This window comes from Salvia splendens, chromosome 6, assembly GCF_004379255.2.
Source record: "Salvia splendens isolate huo1 chromosome 6, SspV2, whole genome shotgun sequence".
NCBI classification, from domain to species: domain Eukaryota; kingdom Viridiplantae; phylum Streptophyta; class Magnoliopsida; order Lamiales; family Lamiaceae; genus Salvia; species Salvia splendens.
In genome coordinates this window covers 33857612-33882519 of record NC_056037.1, presented here as the reverse complement: position 1 = coordinate 33882519, position 24908 = coordinate 33857612, and the positions used below count along the sequence as shown (strand labels likewise).

The window sequence follows — 24908 nt, the reverse complement described above, 5'->3', positions numbered from 1 at the left end:
TGGAGCAGATATTGGCTAGATATTTTTAGGGCACAGTTGGAGAGAAGAGGAAGTTGCACTGGATTTCCTGGAGACAGATTTGCTTGCCTTTTGATGAGGGTGGCCTGGGTATTCGCCGCTTCAGGGAGGTGGCAGTGGCTTTTGGGTTCAAACTGTGGTGGAGACTGCTAGCTCAGGACTCTCTTTGGGCCCAGTTCATGACCCAGAAGTACAATATCCTTCCTTGTCATTTGCATACATCTCCTTGTTGGTCACATGATAGTCCTACTTGGCGTCGTTTGCGTCGTATTTGGTACCACATGCTTGAATACATTCGTTGGTCCTTGGGTGAGGGGAAGATCAGCTTCTGGGATGATGTCTGGCTTGGGGCTAGCTCCATCCGGAGTCTGTGCGTCCCGGGAAATGATCCTCCCCAATCTCAGGCCGTTGCATCATATTGGCATGAGTATGCATGGGATGAGGATATGCTGCATAGTTTATATTTCAGGTTTGGCGTACCTCTCGATGTCATAGACCAGATCAGAGCCGGGCCGATTGAGTTGGCGGCGAAGGATGTGAGGCGGTGGAGTCTGACTAGCCATGGCGAGTTCTCTGTGACCTCAGCCTGGGAGAGCATCTGGACTAGACTGCAGAAGAGGGAGATTTTTGGTCTTATTTGGAACCAGGGGTTGACTCCTACCATGTCGGTGTTCATTTGGAGGTTACTATTTGGTAGGCTGCCGGTGGATGAGAAGTTGCAGAAGAGGGGAATTGAGTTAGCGTCTAGGTGTCAGTGTTGTAGGTCTCCTTCGGTCGAGTCTCTCAGCCATGTCTTTTTTTCGAGTTAGTCGGCGATTTCTGCATGGGAGTATTTCGATGCCTGGTTTCTTTCCTCGCACACACCGATTCACACGAGCACTGATATTGCACTTAGACTAGGTCACTAGCGGAGGTCCTCTTTCCAGAGGGCTCCCGCCATGCATATTAGTTTTCTTGTTCCTTGTTTGATTGCTTGGTTTCTTTGGACGAAGAGGAACGGCTGCAAGCATGGCGGTCGTCCTTTTCTTCATTCACATGTTATTTGGCAGGTCACTCATCATCTGCATGTGCTAGTTCTGGCCGGCAGGATCACCTCGACTCATTGGAGAGGATGCTCACCGTCGGTTGATTTCATGCCTTTCTCCCCCAGACAGCGTGTTCTGCGGTCGCTCATGGTCCTATGGTATCCCCCTGATGCACCTTGGGTGAAGCTGAACACAGACGGTGCCTTCTCTACATCGACACTGGCGGCGAGAGAGGGAGGATTGGTTTGTGGTTCTGATGGAGGCCTTCTGCGGGCTTTTTGTGCTCCGATAGCTGCATCATCGAGCTTTGAAGCGGAGCTTTTGGCTCTGATTCTGGGTTTGGAGATGGCTATGGAGCTTTCTACTCACATTTGGATAGAGCTGGACTCAGCGGCTCTAGTTAGTTTGTTGTCATCTAGACACTTTGGCTCCGCGGATTTTAGACACCATATGGCTTTGATCCGGAGCATGACAACGCAGCGGCATGTTCGATTCTCACACATCTACAGAGAAGGAAACCGGGCTGCTGATTTTCAGGCTGGTAGGGGGGTCCAGACACCTGCTCTTACATATTTTGATCCAATCTCTGCGCCTCGGTACCTGAAGGCGCTAGTTAGGATGGACCAGCTGGGATATCCTAACTTCTGTTTCCGACGTAAAGATGTGGGTTGATCTAGTTCTTCTGGTGGTTTGTATTGGTCTTTTTTCGTTTCTCTCTTTAGTATATTTAGTCGTCTTTTTTCCACTTGATAGAATGGAGGATCCCGACTTGTGGGACCTCTACTTTGCATCTTCATGTTCTTGTTTAGATCTTAGTCACTTTTGGGCTAAGATCATTTTTTTGGAACATTACATTTTGATCTTATTTACGGGTTGGGGGTCTGCCTAAACCCCCGCCCACAAAGGGTGTTTTTGTTTTAAAAAAAAAGTTAGTTTAAGATCTTGTATCGCCAATGAATGAATGGTACAACTATTACTCCCTCCGTTCCTTCATAATTGAGACGGAATTTTTTAGCATGAATTTTAAGAAATAGATGTTTGAAATATTAAATAGAAGAGAATAAAGTAGAGAGTGAATAAAGTAAGAGTGAGAAAAGTGTTACTTTATATAGAAATGACTCAACTATAAGGGAACTTTTCAAAATAAAAAAAATGGCTCAACTATGAGGGAACAACGGGAGTACCTTATTAGATGTCCATAATTATTTCCCTTATAAAAAAATGGCTCAACTTTTTCTTTTTCTTTTGTCTTCTTTTACATATTATTTCCCTAACAAAATTCATATATTATTTCCCTTACAAAATTTATGAATTGCCCAAATTACCCCACATAAGATTTAAAAACCCAATTCCTAAACGAGAAATTTCAGAATAAGGGATCATATTCGCTGACCTTTCAGAATTTAAGATTAATTTCGTTGACCTTTCGTAATATGGGATCGAGACACGCGAATTTTTCAGAACAAGAGTTTTTGCCTTTTTCTTTTGTCTTCTTTTACATATTATTTCCCTTACAAAATTTATGAATTGCCCAAATTACCCCACATAAGATTTAAAACCCCAAATTCTAAAATGCCAATCTGTGAATTTGATAATTGGATAATTTTGAAACCCAGTTGATACTTCCACCATATATCCACCGACCACTCAAAACAGAGAATTGCCAAGGACGGAGGTTTTGATCTTATGAGCTGCTAGCTTAACTTGTTCTAATTCATGCATAAGGGTAAAGCATTGCGTACAAATAGTGAAGCAATTATGGGCGTATATTAGGAAACACAACCTTCATATTACAGAGAACAAGATAAAATTATCTGTGAATCTGTGATGATGTTCTGCGACTTGTTTTTGAGACGTAGTGCACTAACATGTTCAAGATGAATAAGTTGTTAGGCAAAGCATATTTTGCAACTTGATTAACCTCGCTTGTACATTAGTTTAATTGTTTATCACTGTATTCCTGAACTGCTTGTAGAAGAGACAGTTCAAGCCAAGAAATATGTTCATAAATTTTGTGGGGTGGTGGATCGGTGGTGGTCTGGTGGAAGTTTCAGAATTGCAGTTTCAAAGCGTTTCAGAAATTGTGTTTCAAATTTTACGTGGGTTAGTTTGGTCAATTCATAATTTTTGTGAGGAAAATAATAAGAAAAATAAGAGAAAAAAGAGAAAAAAAAACAAAAAAAAAATTTATTCTGAAAAATTCGTGTGTTTGGATCTCATATTTTGTAAGGTTAGCAAAATTAATCCTAAATTCTGAAAAGTCAGCGAATATGATCTTAAATTCCGAAATTTCTCCACGTACACAGAAACATCGCACAATAGAGCTTCCTCTCCTTCTCTTCGAGTCTGTGAAGGCGAGAACACGCAATTACTGAGGTGATCATGGAAGATTTTCTGAAGCAATGCCAACAGTCTGGTGATGCAGCCTACAGTGCGCTGCGATCACTCCTGGAGCGGCTCGAGAACCCGACTACCCGAACCGACGCTCGGATCTTCCTATCCGAACTCCAGAAACGGTTCACCTCTAAGGAAGACAACGACCGCTGCCTCCAGACTTACCATTTCCAAATTCAGGACATCTACGTCGAGCAATACGAAGGTATACGTTGTATATACGTATAGATGTACGTGTGTGTATCTGCTGTATGTGTATATTATCCGCTGCGATTTTGAGTGAGATTTTGTGCGAATGGGGGGCATAGTTTTAGACATTGTTTTCAGGAAAAGTTAATTGTCAACTTCGACGACTGTCAATTCACACTTTCGTTTTTGGAGTTTACAAAACGGATGGGGGCAATTTTAATCGAAGATTGAGATCCAATAATTATTAGGCTGACGAAAATAGCATAATGATACTTCCTGTTCCTGAAAATTGAAAATCTGCTGTTTGACTAAATGAGTATAGAGCTATGTTTTTTTACTATTGTTGAGAATGATCTGGCGGTCAATCGTCTAGGTTTTTGAATGCTGTTTCGGTTTATCTTATCTTCTGTGCGAAACGACCTATGAACATATTATAGCCATTCATATCATGCAAGGATTAATGTGCTACAGTTTGTGACATTTCTGGTGCATCATAGCATAAGAAACGTTAATGTGATTTAGAAAATCTGGTTTGTAAATGTAGCTGGAAATAAAATTGAGATTCATTGTGCATCCTTGAATGTGCTGTTGGAGACAGGCAGACAGCCCCTTTGTAGTTATGGAGTTCTTCTGCTTGGGGGAGGGCTGATATTGTACAGAAACCACTTTAATGTGAAAATAGAATCTTATGCTTATTTTAGCCACAAAGGAATGCAGAATGCTTAAAATTGGATCTGATAATGGAGAAAATGTCAGGGTGTTCTTTTTACATTGTATCTCTATCAATTTTCGTATTCCCCTTATTTAGTTGTCCTTGTTTCTATTTTCTTCTTCATTACCATTGAATTTGGAGTAGATGAAGGTCATTGACCTGGAGGAGTTTAGAGTCTCAATGGTGGGACTTGAACTTATCATATCTTCATGTGTAGGTGTCCAGAAGAGGAAGAAACTTACAATGATGGTTATACCCAGCATCTTTGTACCCGAGGATTGGTCCTTCACTTTCTATGAGGGGCTCAATAGGCACCCGGACGCCATTTTTAAGGACAGGACACTAGCTGAACTTGGCTGTGGAAATGGATGGATATCCATTGCAATTGCGCAGAAGTGGTTACCATTAAAGGTTCACGATCCCTTTATCTTACATACTAACTGTTTTATCTTGACGTTTAATGAAGTCTATCTTGTTATGCATGTATTCGTATATTTGATTGGGACTTGGAAATCAGGGCAATGAGGAGTCTTGATGTGTTTCAATACTATTTTCAGGTGTATGGGCTTGATATCAATCCAAGAGCGGTGAAGATATCCTGGATAAACCTCTACTTGAATGCTCTGGATGGCAGTGGCCAGCCAATTTATGATGCGGAGAATAAAACTTTACTCGATAGGGTTGAGTTTTATGAATCTGATTTGCTATCTTACTGCAGAAATAATAACATAGAACTTGAGAGAATTGTTGGATGCATACCACAGGTATCATGATGGACTTGTAAAATACTGTGTAAATTGTTTGCATGATCATGATTTTCTTGTTCATAAAATACAGCACAGTTATTTCCACATAGTGGGATTATTTTCAAGTGATATGGAGACTCTTTCAAATGTTCTTATCTTCCTTTTTGTGCTTTTGTCTTTTCAGATTCTGAATCCTAATCCAGATGCAATGTCCAAAATGATTACGGAGAATGCTAGTGAAGAATTCTTACATTCTTTAAGCAACTACTGCGCTCTTCAGGTCACTTGTTATATCATCTGTCTATAATGAAATCTAATAGATGGGTTCTAATGTTTCAAGCCAAAGTAAATATTGTAAACTCACACTTCCAGTTTGAGTCATTGTACACATGAAAACGATTTTGAAGAAACCATAGATTTTTATTTCCTAAGACTTAGACCTGATCTTGTTATCACTCACCCAATCTGCTGTCAAGTTTTTATTTATCCTCTTTATTCTTCGTCGATTACTCTTCATGCCTGTTACCTTTATAATTTAAATAGACTGTTAGTTGATCAGGTCCTGTACTGATTGCTGATTGTATCCATGCAGTCTATAAAATGGAGTGAATTAACTGATTCGTGAAAATTTATGTCTTCTTTTCGTTTAGCGCAAGAAATTCCATCTCTGTGCAGACTATAGTTTTTCTAGTTTGCTTCTCCAACATTTGTATTAACACACCCTTCAATGTACTATAACAGAGTTAGAGTTTTTTAGGTCTTTGTTTAACTAGAGTGTTCCATGGCAAAGCTTATTCCACTAATAATCTACTACAAGGTCACGGCTTCTGGTTCTTCGCAGATTACGTTGGCACATTGTGTCTATGATGTTTGTGTTTTTTCTATCAGAGAGAGTTTTCTACTGTGCTCTTTGTCTGTTTAAAATGTAGAAAGAGATGTCTTCACTTGTTTCTTGAGCTAGTATATGTTCTTTTCAGGGCTTTGTGGAGGACCAATTTGGTTTAGGTCTCATTGCGAGGGCCGTCGAGGAAGGGATATCTGTAATAAAACCTCTGGGTATTATGATCTTTAATATGGGAGGTCGCCCTGGCCAAGCTGTGTGCAAACGTTTGTTCGAACGCCGTGGTCTTCAAGTTGACAAGATTTGGCAGACTAAAGTGCTTCAGGTTCTACCCCAACTTTCCAACTATTTTAAATCCATTCAGGAACATAAGTTTTAGAAATCTTTCTATTGCAGGCTGCTGATACAGATATTTCTGCACTGGTTGAAATTGAAAAGAATAGTCCTCACCGTTTTGAGTTCTTTATGGGACTTTCTGGAGATCAACCAATTTGTGCACGAACAGCATGGGCATATGCAAAAGCTGGTGGTCGTATTTCTCATGCTTTGTCAGTATATAGTTGTCAACTCCGACAACCTAATCAGGTTTCATATCTTCTTCATGATTAAGAGTTATTATTAAACAAAAAAAACAAAAATGGATGTGTTCCTGCTAGAAAGTGAGCCTGAAGCTGATTTGCTTCTTGACAGGTAAAAAGGATATTTGAGTTTCTCACAAATGGACTGGATGATATCAGGAGCTCCTTAGACTTGTCATTTGAAGAAGAGTCTGTGGCAGATGAGAAGATTCCATTCCTTGCTCATCTTGCTAATGTTCTCAAACAGCTCTCATTTTTTCCTTATGAACCACCAGCAGGAAGTAGGCGTTTCCGGGGGCTTATTGCCAACTTTATGAATACATACCATCACATCCCACTTACTGCAGATGTAAGGAACATTGCTACTCTCAACTTACTAACAGTACAACAATATCATTGTGAGCTGTGATTTGAGTTACCAAAAATTCATTGGAGATTCGTTAATTCTTGATTTGCTTAAAGCCTTGTCAGGTTCTTTAATAGTAACTTCTTCTTGTGTGAATACCAGCTAATTTTGAAAAGTTGGAACTTGAAACTCAATATGAAAACCTTAACACGATTACTCATTCTCAAAGTCACAATTCCTTGTGAATGATTGATTGATAGTGTACATGTTGAACTGAATACTGGTGAACTTCTCAAATTATATTAACCAATCTTCTTAATAGTGTTTCTTTCCAAAGGTGGAAAAGTGTTTCATGGAAAATGAGGAAAAACGGTAGCTCTTAATGCAATAACCTAGTCTAGTCCTTTATATACTCTTCCTTCTCTCTGTCTCAATTTTGTTGAGTGGTCAGGTCAGCAGAGGGGGTCAATAATGCATAGTGGAGTTCTTGTCGTTATTGAGTATTTGTTAAAAAAATCTCAACACATGCGATGTGTAGAAACCTATTACTAGGAACCACCTCCATGGGAATAATAGAGGATAGATGATCTGTTGTTTGCACCTATTTCAGCTCTTCAGCAGATGATGCAGTGCATCCCATCATTTTTCTATGCACCTATTTCTGCTCTTAGGCAGACAGTTGATGTGTTACATCTCATAATTTTCCAACACCAAATACAATTGATTCAAAACATTCATTTCATCACAGTTCAGTAAGTTCTTCTGGAGGGAAGTGCATTTCTTAGAGTGATGGGACTTAGGTGCTGCATTTATAGTGGGGGATCATAACCCATTTTTTCTGACATATGAACTTGATAGCTGATGTCTGAAATACAGACTCATCTAGTTCTTTTAGAAGAGAGGTAGCTAAATTAAGACATGCACCTTGATCTGTGATTATAAGCAGATGAGTATATCTTCTTTACCTTGGTTAGGGACATCATGATGGATGGACTCGATGCATTTAGCCTTTCGTTTTAAATCCACAAAATTAGTGCTTCATTTTAGGTTTTGCTTGGACTTTGATCTTAATCACATCATGATAAGGTAGGCAACTGTGCACTGTGAAGCTGAATAAGAACACATATCTTAGTACTCCCAGAGTTGAAATAATTAGTAGAGAAAATATAAACTATATTAAACCTCAAAGAATCTTGCTTCACTTGTGATTCTTATCTATAACTAAGTCATTTAGCAAGGTAGGAAAAAGAACTTTGCATTAGATCTTAGTGAAATGTTTAGTTTTTGGACTTCTGAGTTTGTCAAAAGTATATATATGTTTGTCATGATTTTACTTTGATGGACGGAGTTAGGTAACTTATCTCGTATATATGGTTCTTTTTACAGTCCTTTTGTGGTTTGGTATATGACTTGGTCTTTCCAAGAAAGGAAAGAATATCTTTGAAAAAAGCCAAATTTGGTTATATTTCAACTTTATTAAATTTTTATCTTAGTTTCACTCAAGTGTGTTCAACACTGGATTGGGATTCTTGAACACAATTGTTAGCCCATGTATATTTTTCTTATTCAAGAATTGTGTTAATCGCCAGTTTTGCACTTCCATATCAATGTTGAACAATATTTCTTCAATACACAAGTAAATTCTGAAACTTTCCTATCATCTAATTTGTTTCTCTTTTCTTTTTGTTACTTTGTGGGCCAGAATATTGTTGTGTTTCCATCAAGGAATGTGGCGATTGAAAGTGCTCTACATTTGTTGTCTCCACGCCTGGCTATTGTTGATGAACAATTGTCGCCATATTTACCGAAGAAATGGCTGACAAGCTTAAAAAATGTTGAGGTATCTTGATGCTAATTTCTACTATTTTGATTCTTTCTCATTTATCATCATGACTTTTTGCCTTCTCTTCTTAGGTTTTGAGATTCTATTGTTAGGGATAGATATTTAATTGGTACACTTGGCTTATGTACTAAAACAAGGATAAACTAAAACTAATCTTTTTAATGCAAGGGAATGCATTGTCCTCTAGTCTGACATTTTTCCTAGAGGATAGTTGAAGGTGGTGTGTTGCACTGGTATTCGCCTTCATAGTGACTAAACCTTCTTTCTCACTACATTACTTATGTATAACATACATATATGTACATGATAACTAGAAAGAAATCTTGACAGTGATGGTATCATGTTTTTACTATCAATATCAATTTTCTTGTTTCAAATTCTGATGTTTCTTGCGAAGAGGCTTTCCAGAAGTTCTTTTCATTGTCACTAAATCTGATAGTTGCATCAAGCCCCTCTTTCTTCACAAGTTCCTTTTGTTTTGCAGAAGAGAGAAACCGGTGAAAACTCAGAGGAAGTTATCACAGTCATTGAAGCACCACGCCAGTCAGACTTGATGGTAGACCTAATAAAGAAGTTAAGGCCAGAAGTGGTAGTGACGGGAATGGGCCAATTTGAGTCCGTTACCAGTTCAGCCTTTGAGCATCTACTAGATACGACAAGAGAAATTGGATGTCGATTGTTTTTGGATATCTCTGACCACTTTGTGCTATCCAGTCTTCCAAGTTCCAATGGAGTCCTCAAATATCTTGCAAGAAGTCCTCTGCCTCCACATGCGACAATCGTTTGTGGCTTACTGAAGAATCAGGTGATTTATTGATGCTTGATGAATCATCTTAATATTTGATTAATCCTCTGTTGTGATTAATCTACTGGTAATATATCTATAAGAAATGGGCCATTCACCCCTTAAAAGGCCTTATAAGAGGGAGGGTTATCCACACTTCTATAGAGGAGCTAGGATCATCACCAAGTCGATGTGGGACAAGAATTAAGAGTTTTAACAATATCATCCAACTATTTTTTCTCTGCAATCTAGGTTTATAAGGATTTGGAAGTGGCCTTTGTGATATCTGAGGACAAGGAAATGTTCAAAGCTCTATGCAGGACAGTTGAACTTCTACAGGGAAGTACTGCAATAATTAGTCAGTATTACTATGGTTGTCTTTTCCATGAGCTTCTGGCTTTTCAGCTTGCTGATCGACACCCACGTGTACAGGTCAGTATGTTCGTGAACTCTCTCATCATGTTGTTCATAAATTTCACTGGTTATGTAATTGAGAGGTCTGCTCGTGCTTAATGATCTTCACTATCAAATTTTAGTTGTATTCTTTGTGAAAGATAACACAAGTGAAAAGAAAACTGACTATATGCATTATCTATGCATATAACCACCAACTTACTGCTTGAAAAGCTGCAATATAAGTTCATGATAGACACACAGATATAAGAAATTTTCTTATTATCTACTTGACGACTTGACCCTTGGATTTTCAGAGAATCACAGCAGTTATAGCCCTTAAACCTGGGTTTTGTATAATACAGCCAATCAAGTAAAATTTGGTGATAGCACATGCCGCTTCCTTTACTTAAGCTAATAAAAAGAAATTGCTTTTAATATCTTATACATTCGATTATCTTTAGAGAAATGCTGAGGAGACAGGTGCTACCAAGGTCAACAGAGTTTCCAGTTTGACAAACCCAGTACTTGATCATGCTGAGCTATCAATAAATGAATCTGATGAGTCTTCTCTGGTTCACATGGATGTCGACCAAAGCTTTCTGCCAATAACCACACCAGTTAAGGCTGCAATCTTCGAGAGTTTTGCCCGGCAGAACATAACAGAATCTGAGACTGATGTCACGGACGGCATTAAGCGTCTGGTTAGCAGCAGTTACGGCTTTTCTTCTGACATCAACACGGAGTTCATATATGCTGGGTCCCCTGCAGAACTTTTCACTAATTTGGTAATCTGCTGCGCTCAAGAGGGCGGGACTCTATGCTTCCCGATTGGTTCAAATGGAAATTATGTATCTGCTGCTAGATTTTTGAAGGCTAACATTGTAACAATCCCAACAAATCCGGAAGCAGGGTACAAACTAACTGAGGAAAGGCTTACTCGCACCTTGGAGACAGTTAAAAAACCATGGATCTATATATCTGGTCCAACTATCAATCCAACTGGCTTGGTTTACAGTAACGAAGAGATAAATAAATTATTGTCTGTGTGTGCAAAGTTCGGAGCGAGGATAATACTGGATACCTCATTCTCAGGTGTGCAGTATAATTCCAAGGGATTTGATGGCTGGAACTTGGGAGCTACACTACAGAAACTTTCATCTGCTAATCCAGCCACTTCTGTATGTCTACTTGGGGGATTATTTTTCAAGATGCTTTCTAGTGGGCTTAAATTCGGATTTCTGCTCATGAATCAGCCTTCTTTGGTGGATGCTTTTTATAGCAGTGGTGGAGTAAGCAAACCCCACAGCTCTATCAAGTATACAGTGAAAAAATTGCTGGACTCCGGGGAGGATCTGTTGAACGGCATAGCAGACCAGATGGATAATCTGAGAAGTAGATTTAAAACCTTGAAGCAGGTAAATCGTTCAAATGTTTACTCATTCACAGAGCATCGTAAGCTATTTTGCCAATTTGTGTGTTTGACATAGCATGCAAATCATGGCTAAATATGTTGTATGTGTATATCTTAAATTAATTTTGCTGTGACAGACACTTGAAAATAGCGGTTGGGAGGTGCTCAACGCTGAAGCAGGTGTCTCCATAGTAGCAAAGCCATCTGCCTACTTTGGCAAGACCATCAAACTGAATGATGGCTCAGAAAGCCGCGAAATCAAGCTTGACGACACAAACATCCGAGACGCGATGCTCACAAGCACCGGTTTGTGCATCAATAGTGCGTCGTGGACTGGAATTCCCGGTTACTGCCGCTTCACCATTGCCCTGGAAGACACAGATTTCAAGCGGGCACTGGATTGCATTACTCAGTTCAAAAGGTTGGTTTCTTGAGTTGAATATATGGTCATTTATTTTGTAACGCAAGTTGCACATTTTGTTATTTTGCAACTTTTTGGTCGTGAAATGAATTGATTCATCATCCAAATTGATGCTACCAGCCAAAATGTATGAACTAGAAGCTGTGTTTCAGGAAATACGCGTTGAGTTCAATATTAATAAAAATAGTCATTGGAATGCCATTTGAAAACACAGAGTGAATTATTCCCATTAAAAAACAACTGGCTCGAAGAAATGGGAGTAAATTTTATGGGTTTTGATTATACCTGAGGTTTTCAAAACATGAATTTTCCGAATAGAAACTGATACTCAATTCTTACAATGAAACACACGCACATTTTTTTTTCCTTTCTCAAACAATATTCAATTCCTCTCACAATTTATTTATAATCATTTTACATAATTACGTTTTAAGCGATAATCTTTATCTGACTCACAAATCACAATACAAACAATACAAAAATGATCATTTATCCACTCACGACTAGTCGACTACAAATCACAATGCGAACAATACTAGAATGACCATTTATCCACTCATGACTGAAATGGCATTAGATTTTCTTTTAACTCGTGTGCAACGATATATTCATATTTTTATAAGGATAGATAGAGTATTCTACAAATTCTCAATATGGAGGAGTTGTCAAGGTTAGGTGTCAAACTAAAATTTAGGTACAAAATCAAAATTTAATGTTGTGTCATCTCATTACTAATCCTAAATATATAAACCGAAGATAATATACAAAAATTATCGAACTCAATTTTTTTTGTAGTACTTCTCAATTGGAAAATTGTCGACTTTAGATCTTAGATCTATATTATGACCATTAAATAATGTTGATATGTCCGAACTATAACCTTATCCATAAAAATGTACCATAACCATTAAATATTTTTTGAAATGATATGATCATTTCTTCAAGAAAAAAGAAAAAAAATATTTTTAAGAGTACTAAGTTTCATTTCTCAGAGATTCGAGAAGCCCCTAGCTTGTCTCCATGGCTCTAGAACCATGTACACATCACCTATAAATTCATCCCCAAACTTCCCTTATTTCACACATTAAATTGTAACACCAACAAGCATCAAACACAAACACACACATACACATGGACGGAGCAAAGATTACAATGGCGGCGATGGCCTTACTTCGCCGCGGCGGCATTTCTCCTGCCGCAGGAAACCACCGCGCTCGTGCCTTACATGAGCCCCCGGTAGATATGGGAGCAGTCTCCTCTGGCCGCAGCCAGAGCCAAAGTGGCTCTGGCGCGGGCAGACTGGCGGGAGACGGCGGGCGAGCACCAGATCTCCCCGGACGTCACCGGAATGAGGAGGGAGGACATCAAGATCGAGGTGGAGGAGAACCGCGTGCTCCGAGTCAGCGGCGAGCGGCGCACGGAGGAGGAGGAGGTCAAGGACGAGCGCTGGCACCGGGTGGAGCGCACCGCCGGGAAGTTCTGGCGGCGGTTTAGGATGCCGGCGAATGCTGACATGGAGAAGGTGAGCGCACGGTTGGAGGACGGGGTGTTGAGGATAACGGTGCCGAAGGTGAAGGAAGAGGAGATGAAGAAGGAGCCTAAGATCATCACCATTGCCAGCCCTGACGCCAAGGAGCTCCCATAATTTTATTGTTTTGTACTATTTGGGTTACATGACAAATAATTGTCTGTATTTTTCGTTTCTTTCATTTTCTCAAATAATTGCATATGTACGTAGTTGCTACTAGTGTGGCGTTCGTGAATTGTATCAATAATAATTTGTGACTAAGCTCGTTGGATCTCTACGAATATGATTAAATTAGTGAGTGAAGTTTTGGTATAAGATTGGCATTACATATTCGATGAGAGTAAATTCTAGGAGTAATCATTGTAATTTTTGAAAAACATCATGAAACATGAAATACAATTTGATATTTTTGTGTGAGTGGCGGACTGAACACAAATATTTTAGGAATGATAGTTGGTATAGTGGAAACGTGGAATGATATGCTACATATTTTATGTGAGCACCACTCTCGTTTGACGTACATTTAACATTGTTCATTTCGATTTACTTATTTAATTTGATTCTAATACATTAAAAAATGTTATTGAAGTTTTTAATTTCATAAAATTCATATAAATCAAATCTCGATTTGCTCGTTTATTAATTTATTTGAAGTTATAGATAAAACTAGCCAATCGAACTTTGATTTTTATGAATTTTGTGAAATTAAAAACTTCAATAACATTTTTTAATGTATTAGAATCAATCTAAATATATAAATCGAAATGAACAACGTTAAACGTACGTCAAACGAGAGTTGCTCACATAAGAAGCTCATATAAGATAGGTAGCATATAATTCCTCCTTAAATAACTACCCTATTCATACTAAGGTGAGAATAATAAATCAGTCAACAACGTATAAATTCCATTCATAAAAAAATAACATGATATATTTATGTAATTGTAGTTTTAATCGTTTTAAATTGTTTCAGAAGATTCTTAATATATTAAAAGTGTGCAACCCAATGGGCCGTATGAGCCCATACCAGTACAACATTTTGTGGCCCACGTCTACTATACCAGTCCCCTTCTCCAAGCTAACCATATCAATACCCCTCTCCCTCTCGCTTCCGTTCACCTCTCCACTCTCTCTCTCTCAACAAATTTCACATACCCGATTAGCGACCTTGAACCATAGTTTGGTCAGTATGGCGACGCCGATGGTGGAGGACAATTTTGAGGACGACCAGCTCTCCTCCATGACCACCGAGGACATTACTCGCGCCTCTCGTCTTCTGGATAACGAAATCCGTATTCTCAAGGTACCAATCCGAGTTTCAGTTGGCGTGTGTTTTGGATGCATTTGAATTTTGTTGTAATTTCAAGTTATGTGGCGATCTGATCTGGGTTTTCGCTTTTGACAGGAAGAGTTACAGAGGACCAATTTGGAGTTGGATTCATTCCGCGAGAAGATTAAAGAGAATCAGGAAAAAATTAAGCTGAATAAGCAGCTTCCTTACTTGGTCGGAAACATTGTGGAGGTATAAAATATGTAGCCTTTTTTACGCTATCTAAATTGGATTGTTTGATTACGTCTTTTATTCGTTGCTTAGGGTTTCAGATTACAGCTGGAAAAAATGTATCCTAGTTATTTCTTCTTCTTTTTCTTGCTTGGTTTCTGCTCCATATTTTTCTGGGGGGTTTTCAAGATTTACCAGTGCTTGGTCTGTTAGGAATGGGGTGTCAGCTGGGTGCCTGCCTCATATTTAGCCAACTTCACAATAAATTATGGACATTTAAGCAATTAACGACTTTTGTAATTTTTGCACCCACATTATTCTTTTTTTTTTGCTAACTGAACACAGTGCTTCAGTAGATAATCAAAGTTGTTGAGCCATAGAAAGATATTTTAAATGGAAACTAAGCTAAATATGAAGTTTTGGTGAACTGTGTTGAAGCCAGGCCACCATATGAATATTTGATCCAAATTCATAGGACTGGCTTTTCCTTGTATGGTTGTCCGTCATATTACAGTCTGTCTTAATGCCTTAGCAGCTGGTAGCATGTGTGAATGTCAAATTATAATTTTTTTGTTGTCTAGACTATAGGAAGCAAGAAGAGTATGTTAATTATACTTTTTTTGTTGCCATAAACGAGGCTGAGTTGTGGTGTTATATCCACTTCTTACTTCCACTGTAACTGAACTGAAACTCCCAGTTACTTATTTACTTTTGCGGATGCCCCGTACTTTTAATATCTTGCACTATTTTTGGGATGTTTCCAGATGATATTATCTGGTGGTGGGTACACTGAAAAAACTTGTATGGCGAATACCTATAAGAATATGTGTAATTTTAGTCATTTTCTGGAACCAAATCCTGTTATGATATACAGTGGTGGCATTCAAATGCAGCACTCCATGTTAATGTTCTAGATAATTTTTGTTTCTTTAGTTATGATTTGTGTGCCACCAAGAGATTACCACGTTTTATCTGTTTTCTCAGATATTGGAAATGAACCCAGAGGAAGAAGCAGAAGAAGATGGTGCAAATATTGATCTGGACTCACAAAGGAAGGGAAAATGCGTTGTGTTAAAAACATCTACACGCCAGGTAAATGGCAGACTAGCATACATTTTTCTCACTTTGCTCCATTGCATGATGCCCTCTGCCTCTTTATGTTTTCATGTATGTGTATTGTTTGGTCTGATGTAGGTGTAGTGGGAATTTTCTGGGAATTTTCTAAAATAAAATTGTGAAAGAAAAGTGGTCCAACTGCTGTTAATGCTCTAATGTTTTTGTTAATGTTGGCAGAACAGAAAACGAGATGTCATATCTTAACAACTTTATATACTCATCTGGTAGAACTGAATCCACTATAGATTTGAATATACTTGGAAAATATAAAGAATTGAAATTTGATGATAATGCTTAGAAGGTCCTTTCATTTAATAAACAATTCCTTCGTTTGACTTCAACTATATTAATGCCTATCTGAACATATTGAAGGAACATTTTTTTGTGAGATACCCACCCAGAAATGGCCTCTACACTGGACTTCTAATCCATATAGAACATGAAAATTTCAAACCTTCGGACATAATATCTTCATAACAATCTGTCGATTGCAGACAATTTTCCTGCCTGTAGTTGGTTTGGTTGATCCTGATACGTTGAAGCCTGGGGATCTTGTTGGAGTAAACAAAGACAGTTATCTCATATTGGATACTTTGCCATCCGAGTATGACTCTCGTGTTAAGGCTATGGAGGTTGATGAGAAACCAACTGAGGACTACAATGATGTTGGTGGCTTGGAAAAACAGGCAAGTTTCTCCATTGGTCAGCTAATAGGTCTGGTTTTTGCCACTTCTTATAGCTTTTTTTGAGACAATCCTTGTTCACATTTCAGATTCAAGAGTTGGTTGAGGCAATTGTTTTGCCAATGACACACAAAGAGAGATTTCAGAAATTAGGAGTTCGTCCACCGAAAGGAGTCCTTCTTTACGGTCCTCCTGGAACAGGGAAAACTCTAATGGCCCGTGCATGTGCTGCCCAAACAAATGCCACTTTTTTGAAGCTAGCAGGTCCCCAACTCGTTCAGGTATAGTATGCTCAAGATCATTTTTATGTGTACCTGATTTGTTGTGCATGTGTACCCCGAACAAATACCATTGTGGTGCATGATTCAACTTGTACTTGTCCAGAGTGATTTTGATTTGAGTACAGTTGAGCTATATTTTGCTTGATGCATTTTGGCTCTTTTTGTAAGTTTGTTATTAACTGTATATCCTCTAATAATGTTTTTATGTAATTAGATGTTCATTGGAGATGGAGCAAAGCTTGTTCGTGATGCTTTCCAACTTGCTAAAGAAAAATCCCCCTGCATCATTTTTATCGATGAGATAGATGCTATTGGTACAAAGCGTTTTGATAGGTAGGTTGTATGCAGTTTGCAATTTCGCATTGCTGTTTTATGTGCCTCACAACTTTCTGGATTGTGAATTTCTTCTATGTACTGGATGAGTTTTTGAGTCCTTGTCTCTCTTTATATCAAGGGCTCTGGTGTTGTTTATAAGCGGATAACCGAGAATATCTTCTTATGCAGTGAAGTTAGTGGTGACAGAGAAGTTCAAAGAACTATGTTAGAATTGCTCAACCAACTTGATGGTTTTAGCAGCGATGATCGCATAAAGGTTTACTTCTGCTTCTTTTAATCTTTCTTTTGGTAATATCTTTTGCTTCCATTTCAATAAGTGACTTTCTTGATAGTTGTTGGCTCATCAGCATGACAATGCTTTTTTTTAATATATGGAGTATTATAATTATAATTTGAGATGCCCTCTGATATTGAATGACAGACTGCATTCAATCTCTTTTACTTTGTGCTAGAACACTTAATATTGTGATTCCAATATTGTGTTTGTGCTAGCACACTTTATATGATTGCTCTAATTTCTTTTATTAAATGGCATGGTCTCTTATTGCATTTACTGTTTATTTGTGCATTCAGGTAATAGCAGCAACAAATCGAGCTGATATTTTAGACCCTGCCTTGATGCGGTCTGGTCGATTAGATCGTAAAATAGAATTCCCTCACCCTACTGAAGAAGCAAGGGCTCGCATTTTGCAGGTATGTCTCCAAGTCGATATTGTATTACTTTATCTTCAATTAATTGATTTTTTTTGTGTGGAGTGCTTTTAATCGGTTGTGTTTATATCTAATGTCCTGCGTAACAGTGCCTGAGTGGCAATTAGTGCATGCTACTGATAGTTTCTCTAAGTTCAGATCCACTCCAGGAAGATGAATGTTCATCCTGATGTCAACTTTGAGGAGCTTGCTCGCTCAACAGATGATTTTAATGGGGCTCAACTTAAAGCGGTTTGTGTGGAAGCAGGAATGTTAGCTCTTCGCCGTGACGCCACTGAGGTTTGTGTTCACATCTGGATGTTTCTGCTGTGTCACGTGTGTTGACAAAATATGACATCTAGATTATGTGTGTGTGTCAAAGTGTGTCAAAGTGCGTCAAATTTTCCCGTTTATGTCGAAAATCTTATGCTTTTGCTGCTTATGCAAGATTCGTTAATTGTTGATGTTTGTTAGAGTTTGGTGAAGCTTGCATTCGAAACTAATAAGATTACCTTAAGCTATATGAAACATCAGACCCAGCATATCTTAGATTGTACTGATATGCTAGTTCCTTCAAAATTTCTGTTCAGGTGAACCATGAAGATTTCAATGAAGGTATCATCCAAGTTCAAGCAAAAAAGAAAGCCAGCTTGAATTACTATGCTTAGACTACAGGTTCCCTTGGGGCACATTGTCCATATTGCTCAGTGCAGGAGAATGTCTACATTGTTGCTTGAAGCACCCCTTCATTTATATAAGGTTCAAATAGGAAGTTTATACCTAATTTTACAGTGAGCTGTGAAATTTGAGGCAGATCGTGCAAATTACAGGTGGGCTTCGAATATAAAAGATGATGTGTTCTTTGTGGTTTTGTTTCTGTATTGTTTTTATCATGTTGAGCAATATAGTAGATTGCTCCTGAGCAGAATCTGGTAGTCTCTTCATATGTACAATTGATCAATTTTAAATATTTGGATGATACACTGGTCTTCAATTCGGTATATTTGTTGACAAGCTAATGTTTTTGTCCAGTTAATTACTTCTATCAAGTATTAAAGGAAAGTGGTTCAGTTTTGATGGACATAAGGGAGTACTATCAAGTACTAATACTCTGATTATACAATCAACATTACTAATTTGATATTTGTTGGTTTGAGAGAAGATAAAACAAATATTTTATACAATTTACGTAGTGATGAGAAGTGAACCACTTTTTATGTTAAAACTGAAACCAAATCCTACTTCTTAGATTAATATGTACAGTCAGTTACATTATATAATGTGGAATAATCTTTCATTTATTACTCTCATCCTCCGTCTCACAATAATTGTCACTATTTTTCATTTTGATCCGTCCTACAATAATTGTCACATTTCTTTTTTATCATAAATAGGAAGTAGATCTCACATTCTACTAATTTACTTTACTCACATTTTATTATAAAATTAATATAAAAAAAGTGGATCTCACATTCTATTATCTTTTTCAATCAAATTTTCTTTACATTTCTTAAAATTCATATCCACAATAAGAATGACAATTATTGTGGGACGGAGGGAGTAGTGTAGTTATGGAATAATCTATCTTTTTCAATCAAATTTTCTTTACATTTATTAAAATTCATGTCCACAATAAGAATGATAATTATTGTGGGACGGAGGGAGTAGTGTAGTTATGGAATAATCTGTCGCCGAATGATACATTATAACAAAATGGAGTATATTCATGCCAATCCCAATTATACCATATTTTACTTTCCTCCGCGAAATAAATTTTCACTTTTATTTGAAATAACATCCCATATTATTTGACACAATTTTACAAATATACCAAATATTATATCCATTTACAAAATAATTCTTTTTCTGTTTTAGGACAAACTCTTATTTTAATTTAATACTTTTGAAAAAGTTTTGAAGAACCATCGATGAAAAAAATTAGTAAAATATAACTTATTTTTATAATTAATTTTTAAATAAATAGAAGTGAAATGAATTAGTGTAATATGTTTCTTATCAAATACTACTAGCAAAAGACAATAAAACTACTAATATTTTTCGTTTTTCATGGGGTTGTTCGGTTTGCAAGATTGCATCTCAAGATTAAATATGTAGTGTGTTTGGTTCATGGGATTCAATCACATAACTCAAATTCTAGATGAATAATTATGGGATAATTAGTCATAGTTAACCTCTTATGACTAAATAATCTCACAACTCAATCCTATATTATATTGTGATACTATTTTATCTAAGAAACCGAAATGTATTGAAATGACTCTCATTAAAATATTATATCTCATTTTTATTTTTAGTAGTTGAACTCCATATTAGACTAATTTATTATATTTAGAATTTTAATAAAATTCATACAATTATATAAAAGTATGTACAAGTTATTATATACTCCATCCGTCCCATTAAATACGCAATATTTTATTTTCGGCATGAGATTTTATGTAGTTTTGTTTTGTGAGTTAATGAAGAGAGAGTAAAGTAAGAGAGAAGAAAAAGTAGAGAGGGTATTGTTTCTATTTTTAGAAACGTTTCATTTCTAATGGGACAGACCAAAAAGGAAAACGTTTCATCATTAACTTTTCCATTTATTTTTACTTACATTTTAAATGAGCTACTAGTATTTATTTATGAATGGATATATTATATACTCTCTCTATCCCACTCAAAATGGTCACATTCTTGAGTGACATGAAATTTTAGGAAGCGTTGTTAGTTGGAATAAAGTAGAGAGGAAAAAAGTAGTTGAATAATTTAATAAGGAGAGAGTAGAGAGGAGGTTATTTTTAAAATTGAAAAATGGTTGAAATAAACAAAAAAAAGAAAGATAGTACTCTTGAAGGTCGGAGTGGGTAGTCTTTATGCAACCAAAACATAATTGGTATACAACAATTTTGAAATGACGGTTAAGGGTGTTTTTTTAATGGAATATCACAATTTTAATTTTGAATCCCAAATACAACCAAATCCTGTAAACTAAACCCCTAAACCCAACCGGCGTCACCGCAACAAGCGTGGATTCAGCTAGAGAAAAATTAAGAAAACTGCAGGTAAATCATCTGTCCATTTTAATCGATATATTGTAATTTTGTGTTTGGATGCGACATAAATTGTATTTGCTCTCTGCCTCAGTTCTTCTTTTGTGGTGTGCTTGATTGATTTAGGTGTATAAGTCTGATGAGTATAGTCAAGAACTTGGGACGAAACAATCGGGTAAAATGCATATTCGATCAGAAATCACCAACCTCTTATAAAAATCAAGATTTAGGACCTAACTACGTGTAGGATTCCATCAGTTGCAGAGAAGATGATAAACCCCCAAATTTCAATCAAGGACAAACTACTCCTCTCCTACCCGTCTAGATATAGAGAGCAGATTATGCTTAAAAAAACACTGACTATCGTGGTCAAAAATCTACCACCGGTCACAACCCCTCAGATTGCCACAAGTCTTCTGATTTGATCCAAAAAAGAAGAGGGGCAACCAGTGTGTGATAATAACCAACCGACTTTGCGTGGATTTGTAAACTCATGCTAAGTCCCTGATAACCAGTAAAAAAATTGCGGGTCAATACCTTAGTTTGGGATGAGCTGTGTTTCGAGAAAAATTCAAATCTAAGACGATATGTGCTGGTTAGGGGTAATCCGAAGTTGCGTAATCCATCGCATTCACCATCTCTTGTTACCCATTTGGTCATTCGTCATTTCTTGCTATATTCTTTTTTGTGAAATTATTTTTAGGTTTTCATGTCCTATACTTTTTCAAAATAATTTATTGTTTTGCTAATCCATTTTTTATAAATTTCTGCAGAATGGAGGAATCGTCGGTGCTAAACAAGATGTTGCTTAATCTTCGCGCAACGTGCAAGTATGTTATAAGCACACTCATCTATGCATCAGTTTTTGCCATGTAAAATTGTTCCTATCCAGAACCTATTGACATAATTTAGGGCAAATAGTTCTGGTATTATAATCTGATCGATATTTTATTTAATCGTAATTCGGCTATCAAATATAGTGGATCATGTTGTTTTTTGGGGTGGTTCTCTGTACCATATTGCTTTGTATACACTTTATTGACCCTTGAGATACGTGCAAGGTTCTTGGAAAGTTTCATAATGATTGCTTCTGAAATCACTCGTTACAGAAGTTATTAGTGTTAATAGTGCTGTTTCTTTATGTGTTACATTTCATCTTCCCTGGCTTTTATCGATGTGACATGTTACATGAACTCTTGATCTGTGTGCATGTATGCATATTTGTGATGTTTTAATTTAGTTGCTTTTGAGTGTACATGCAAGTTTTTGCATAGTGCGGGAGATGCAACTGATTAGTAAGATCTGTATTTTCTGGTTACTGTGTGGTTAGTCATCCAAGTTAACGTTTTTGTGCATTCCTGTATAACCTAAAAGGTACTATACTGGCTATCCAAGGGATCTAGGACCATCAAAAGTTGTTCATTTTACCTCGGAGCGTGAATTTGTACAGCTTCTTCACCAAGGTCACCCTGTGGTTGTTGCATTTACCATAAAGTAATTTTTAAACCTTCTTACTTTGTATTGTTTTATAGAAGTGAAGTGATGCACTAATTCATGATTAAAGTTTTTGACTGCTGCAGATGTAACCTCACCAAACGTCTAGATAGAGTACTGGAAGAAGCTGCAGCAGAGTTCCATCCTCATGTAAAATTTATGCGTGTAAGTAACCACCTATCTTCAGCGTTTTTAGAAGATAGTGGCCATTGTACAAGGTTTATGGTTGTATGTCAGTGAAATTCTGGTTATTCATGTATGATTCCATTACAAAATTAAGCTGATAGAATATTTCTTTGATATTGATATAATGCCTTTAACTTAGTTATCTCTGCTTAGGTTGAGTGCCCAAAGTATCCTGGATTTTGCATAACACGCCAAAAGACGGAATATCCCTTTATCGAAATATTTCACAGTCCAGAACAGGTTGGGGTGGTTATTCGTCTTTCATACTGTATTTATATGTGAATGCTCTTTAAGAGAACACCATTGCTGAAGTTTTTACTAGGAGTCTCGTGGAACCTTTTTCTCATGTAATTTATGTGTTGCTTGATGAGCAATATGCATATGTATTTGTCCATCTCTGCTTAGTATCAGCTGCCTTTCATGTTGATCTTATTTTTAGATAAGGAACTCCTAGACCATAATCAGTAACAAGTTTCCAAATTCCAATCCGTTGGGTGGCACTTTAACTAGAAATCTGTGTAGAGAACTAGATATCTACAAGATTTAGTTTAGAATATTATTTTGACTTGTATGTGAGCTGTTTTCCATCACCCCATGGTATCTTTCCCACCAATGGAATGTCATCTCCCAATAAAGGAACTTTTTTCTCACTGACCTCCTGTAAAGCAACCTTGTTCTTGCTTTGATGCGTTTGTAAGTTCATATACAGTAAGGTGAGATAAATAAAGAAAAACCTATAGTTGGTCCTGTGATGAGATGCAATTGTTTGCTGCCAAGTCTGCCATAGAAAAGCGTGTTTGAATTAGGAATTAAAACGCAATTACTTGAAACACATAGGTGCCACTTACGAACGGAAATTGTCATTTGTTATATGCTATAGGAAACATCCACAGTTCTTATTTTTCGTATAAACTAGACGAAAAACTATATTTATGTGCTGGTCCACCCTTTTCCCTTTTAGTTGAATATTTGTCTACTCCTAATCTCCTATATTAACTAAGTTTAAACAATGTTAGGTTTGGCTTTCTGGAAATTGGCAAAATTAGGTACTACTTTCTCCAGAAACAGTGTGTTTATCATTGTCGAACTAGGTCTCTTTGGTAAAACGTGTTCTTATTACATACTTAGTGCCCCACAAGGAAAATGGTTTTACTTTTCTTCTTATCTCTGTATTTTATGGCATCATATTTGCTCTCTTACTCATTATGTGATTCATCAAATGCTGAAAGTTTTACCTAAAACCTCCATTTATGTGCAACTTTAAAATGCTTTGGCAAAGTTAAGGAACAGGTTTCTCATCTGTAATGCTTTCATGAAGCTCCGGTTTTTGTCTTTGACTGCAATGAGCCACTGGTAATATCTTGCAGGCAGCTGATCAAGTGAAGGCTGTTGATCCAAATATCACAAAGTACGCTGTCAAAGTATTACCAGTAAGTATTTCTAGTTGTTTTTATCATACCACCTAAGGTTTATGCTTGCCTAAATATGACAGTAATCGAAGTTATGAAATTCGAACACTTTGGGTTCACAATGTCCCTGTAATCTCTATCCTTTTCTTTTCAAAATCTGTTAGAACAGTGTTTGTTATCTTAGCATTAGTACATCCAAGATATTGCTAGACAGGAAATGATAATATCCGATGAAATACTGAACTATTAGCGTTTCCAAAAAAATGCCCAAACTATCAAAATAATAATTAAAAGGCTTAAAGTATTGAAAAGCAACAAAACTGTCCTGCTGGTCAAGTCAGAGGTTAGCAATATTAATAGTCTGTGACATTTTTGTGAAAACGCTATTAATTTAGGATTCAAATGAATATTTATTATTTAACCTGGAAGAAAAAGTGGTTAACGTTTCTGATAACCCTCTGAAGCCGTTGGTGTGTGTTTTTTACAGTTCAATTATGATGTCAGTGCCTATGGATTCAGAGAGTATTTCAAGCGCAACGGGATCAAGTCTTCCTACTGAAGTGTGTGGATGTAGATTGTAGATCTCTATCTTTCATGAGAATGCAGAATATATCTTGTTGGTTCAACTCTCTGTCCGAAATAATACTATTTCCATAGTTTCATATCTATTTGTCCAAAATTTATCCAACAATCACGATGCCTATTTAGGCACCGTTTGGTAGCTATATTACAGCTAGATAATAGGACTAGAACTTTATGAAATTTTTCCAACATTAGACATCTTTTTCGAAGAACGTTGATGTCATTTAACATGCAAATCGTTTATGCAAATTTACTGACCTAATTTTATGTCAAGTTAAATGTGGAAAAACATTTATGCTAGAAAAAATAGAAATGCATAATACGCTGATAAGGGTTGATTGCCAA

The 24908-nt window shown here is 37.0% G+C and overlaps 4 protein-coding genes and 1 pseudogene across 8 annotated transcripts; all 5 read left to right on the top strand.

Annotated features, from left to right (window-relative positions):
- Positions 1-1190: 1190 nt before the first annotated feature.
- LOC121809163 lies at positions 1191-1715 on the top strand. The gene has a single exon (XM_042209704.1). It carries the CDS (start codon positions 1191-1193, stop codon positions 1713-1715), a length of 525 nt encoding a protein of 174 aa, XP_042065638.1.
- A 1621-nt stretch (positions 1716-3336) lies between these two features.
- Positions 3337-11915, top strand: LOC121807050 (methionine S-methyltransferase-like). Of its 3 annotated transcripts, none has more exons than XM_042207235.1 (12): positions 3337-3642; positions 4556-4749; positions 4896-5102; positions 5269-5364; positions 6062-6250; positions 6322-6510; positions 6616-6852; positions 8552-8689; positions 9177-9497; positions 9729-9908; positions 10334-11287; positions 11421-11915. In XM_042207235.1, the coding sequence occupies exons 1-12, from the start codon at positions 3426-3428 to the stop codon at positions 11715-11717; spliced, it is 3219 nt and encodes a 1072-aa protein (XP_042063169.1). In that variant the 5' UTR covers positions 3337-3425; the 3' UTR covers positions 11718-11915. The 3 variants fall into 3 exon arrangements, with proteins under 3 accessions (XP_042063169.1, XP_042063170.1, XP_042063171.1); XM_042207236.1 differs by lacking the exon at positions 3337-3642 and adding an exon at positions 3768-3999; XM_042207237.1 differs by lacking the exon at positions 3337-3642 and adding an exon at positions 4022-4377.
- A 769-nt stretch (positions 11916-12684) lies between these two features.
- On the top strand, positions 12685-13472 carry LOC121807052 (annotated as a pseudogene).
- Positions 13473-14313: 841 nt separating this feature from the next.
- Positions 14314-18840, top strand: LOC121807051 (26S proteasome regulatory subunit 6A homolog). Its single transcript, XM_042207238.1, has 10 exons — positions 14314-14535; positions 14638-14754; positions 15718-15825; positions 16344-16535; positions 16622-16813; positions 17028-17146; positions 17318-17405; positions 17723-17842; positions 17999-18139; positions 18430-18840. The coding sequence occupies exons 1-10, from the start codon at positions 14422-14424 to the stop codon at positions 18505-18507; spliced, it is 1269 nt and encodes a 422-aa protein (XP_042063172.1). The 5' UTR covers positions 14314-14421; the 3' UTR covers positions 18508-18840.
- A 1878-nt stretch (positions 18841-20718) lies between these two features.
- On the top strand, positions 20719-24812 carry LOC121806179. Of its 3 annotated transcripts, none has more exons than XM_042206122.1 (7): positions 20729-20904; positions 21666-21722; positions 22267-22386; positions 22473-22551; positions 22726-22812; positions 23940-24002; positions 24469-24812. In XM_042206122.1, the coding sequence occupies exons 2-7, from the start codon at positions 21667-21669 to the stop codon at positions 24538-24540; spliced, it is 477 nt and encodes a 158-aa protein (XP_042062056.1). In that variant the 5' UTR covers positions 20729-20904; position 21666; the 3' UTR covers positions 24541-24812. The 3 variants fall into 3 exon arrangements, with proteins under 3 accessions (XP_042062058.1, XP_042062056.1, XP_042062057.1); XM_042206123.1 differs by lacking the exon at positions 20729-20904 and adding an exon at positions 21046-21067; XM_042206124.1 differs by lacking the exon at positions 22726-22812 and having other exon boundaries at positions 20719-20904.
- The last annotated feature ends 96 nt before the right edge of the window (positions 24813-24908 follow it).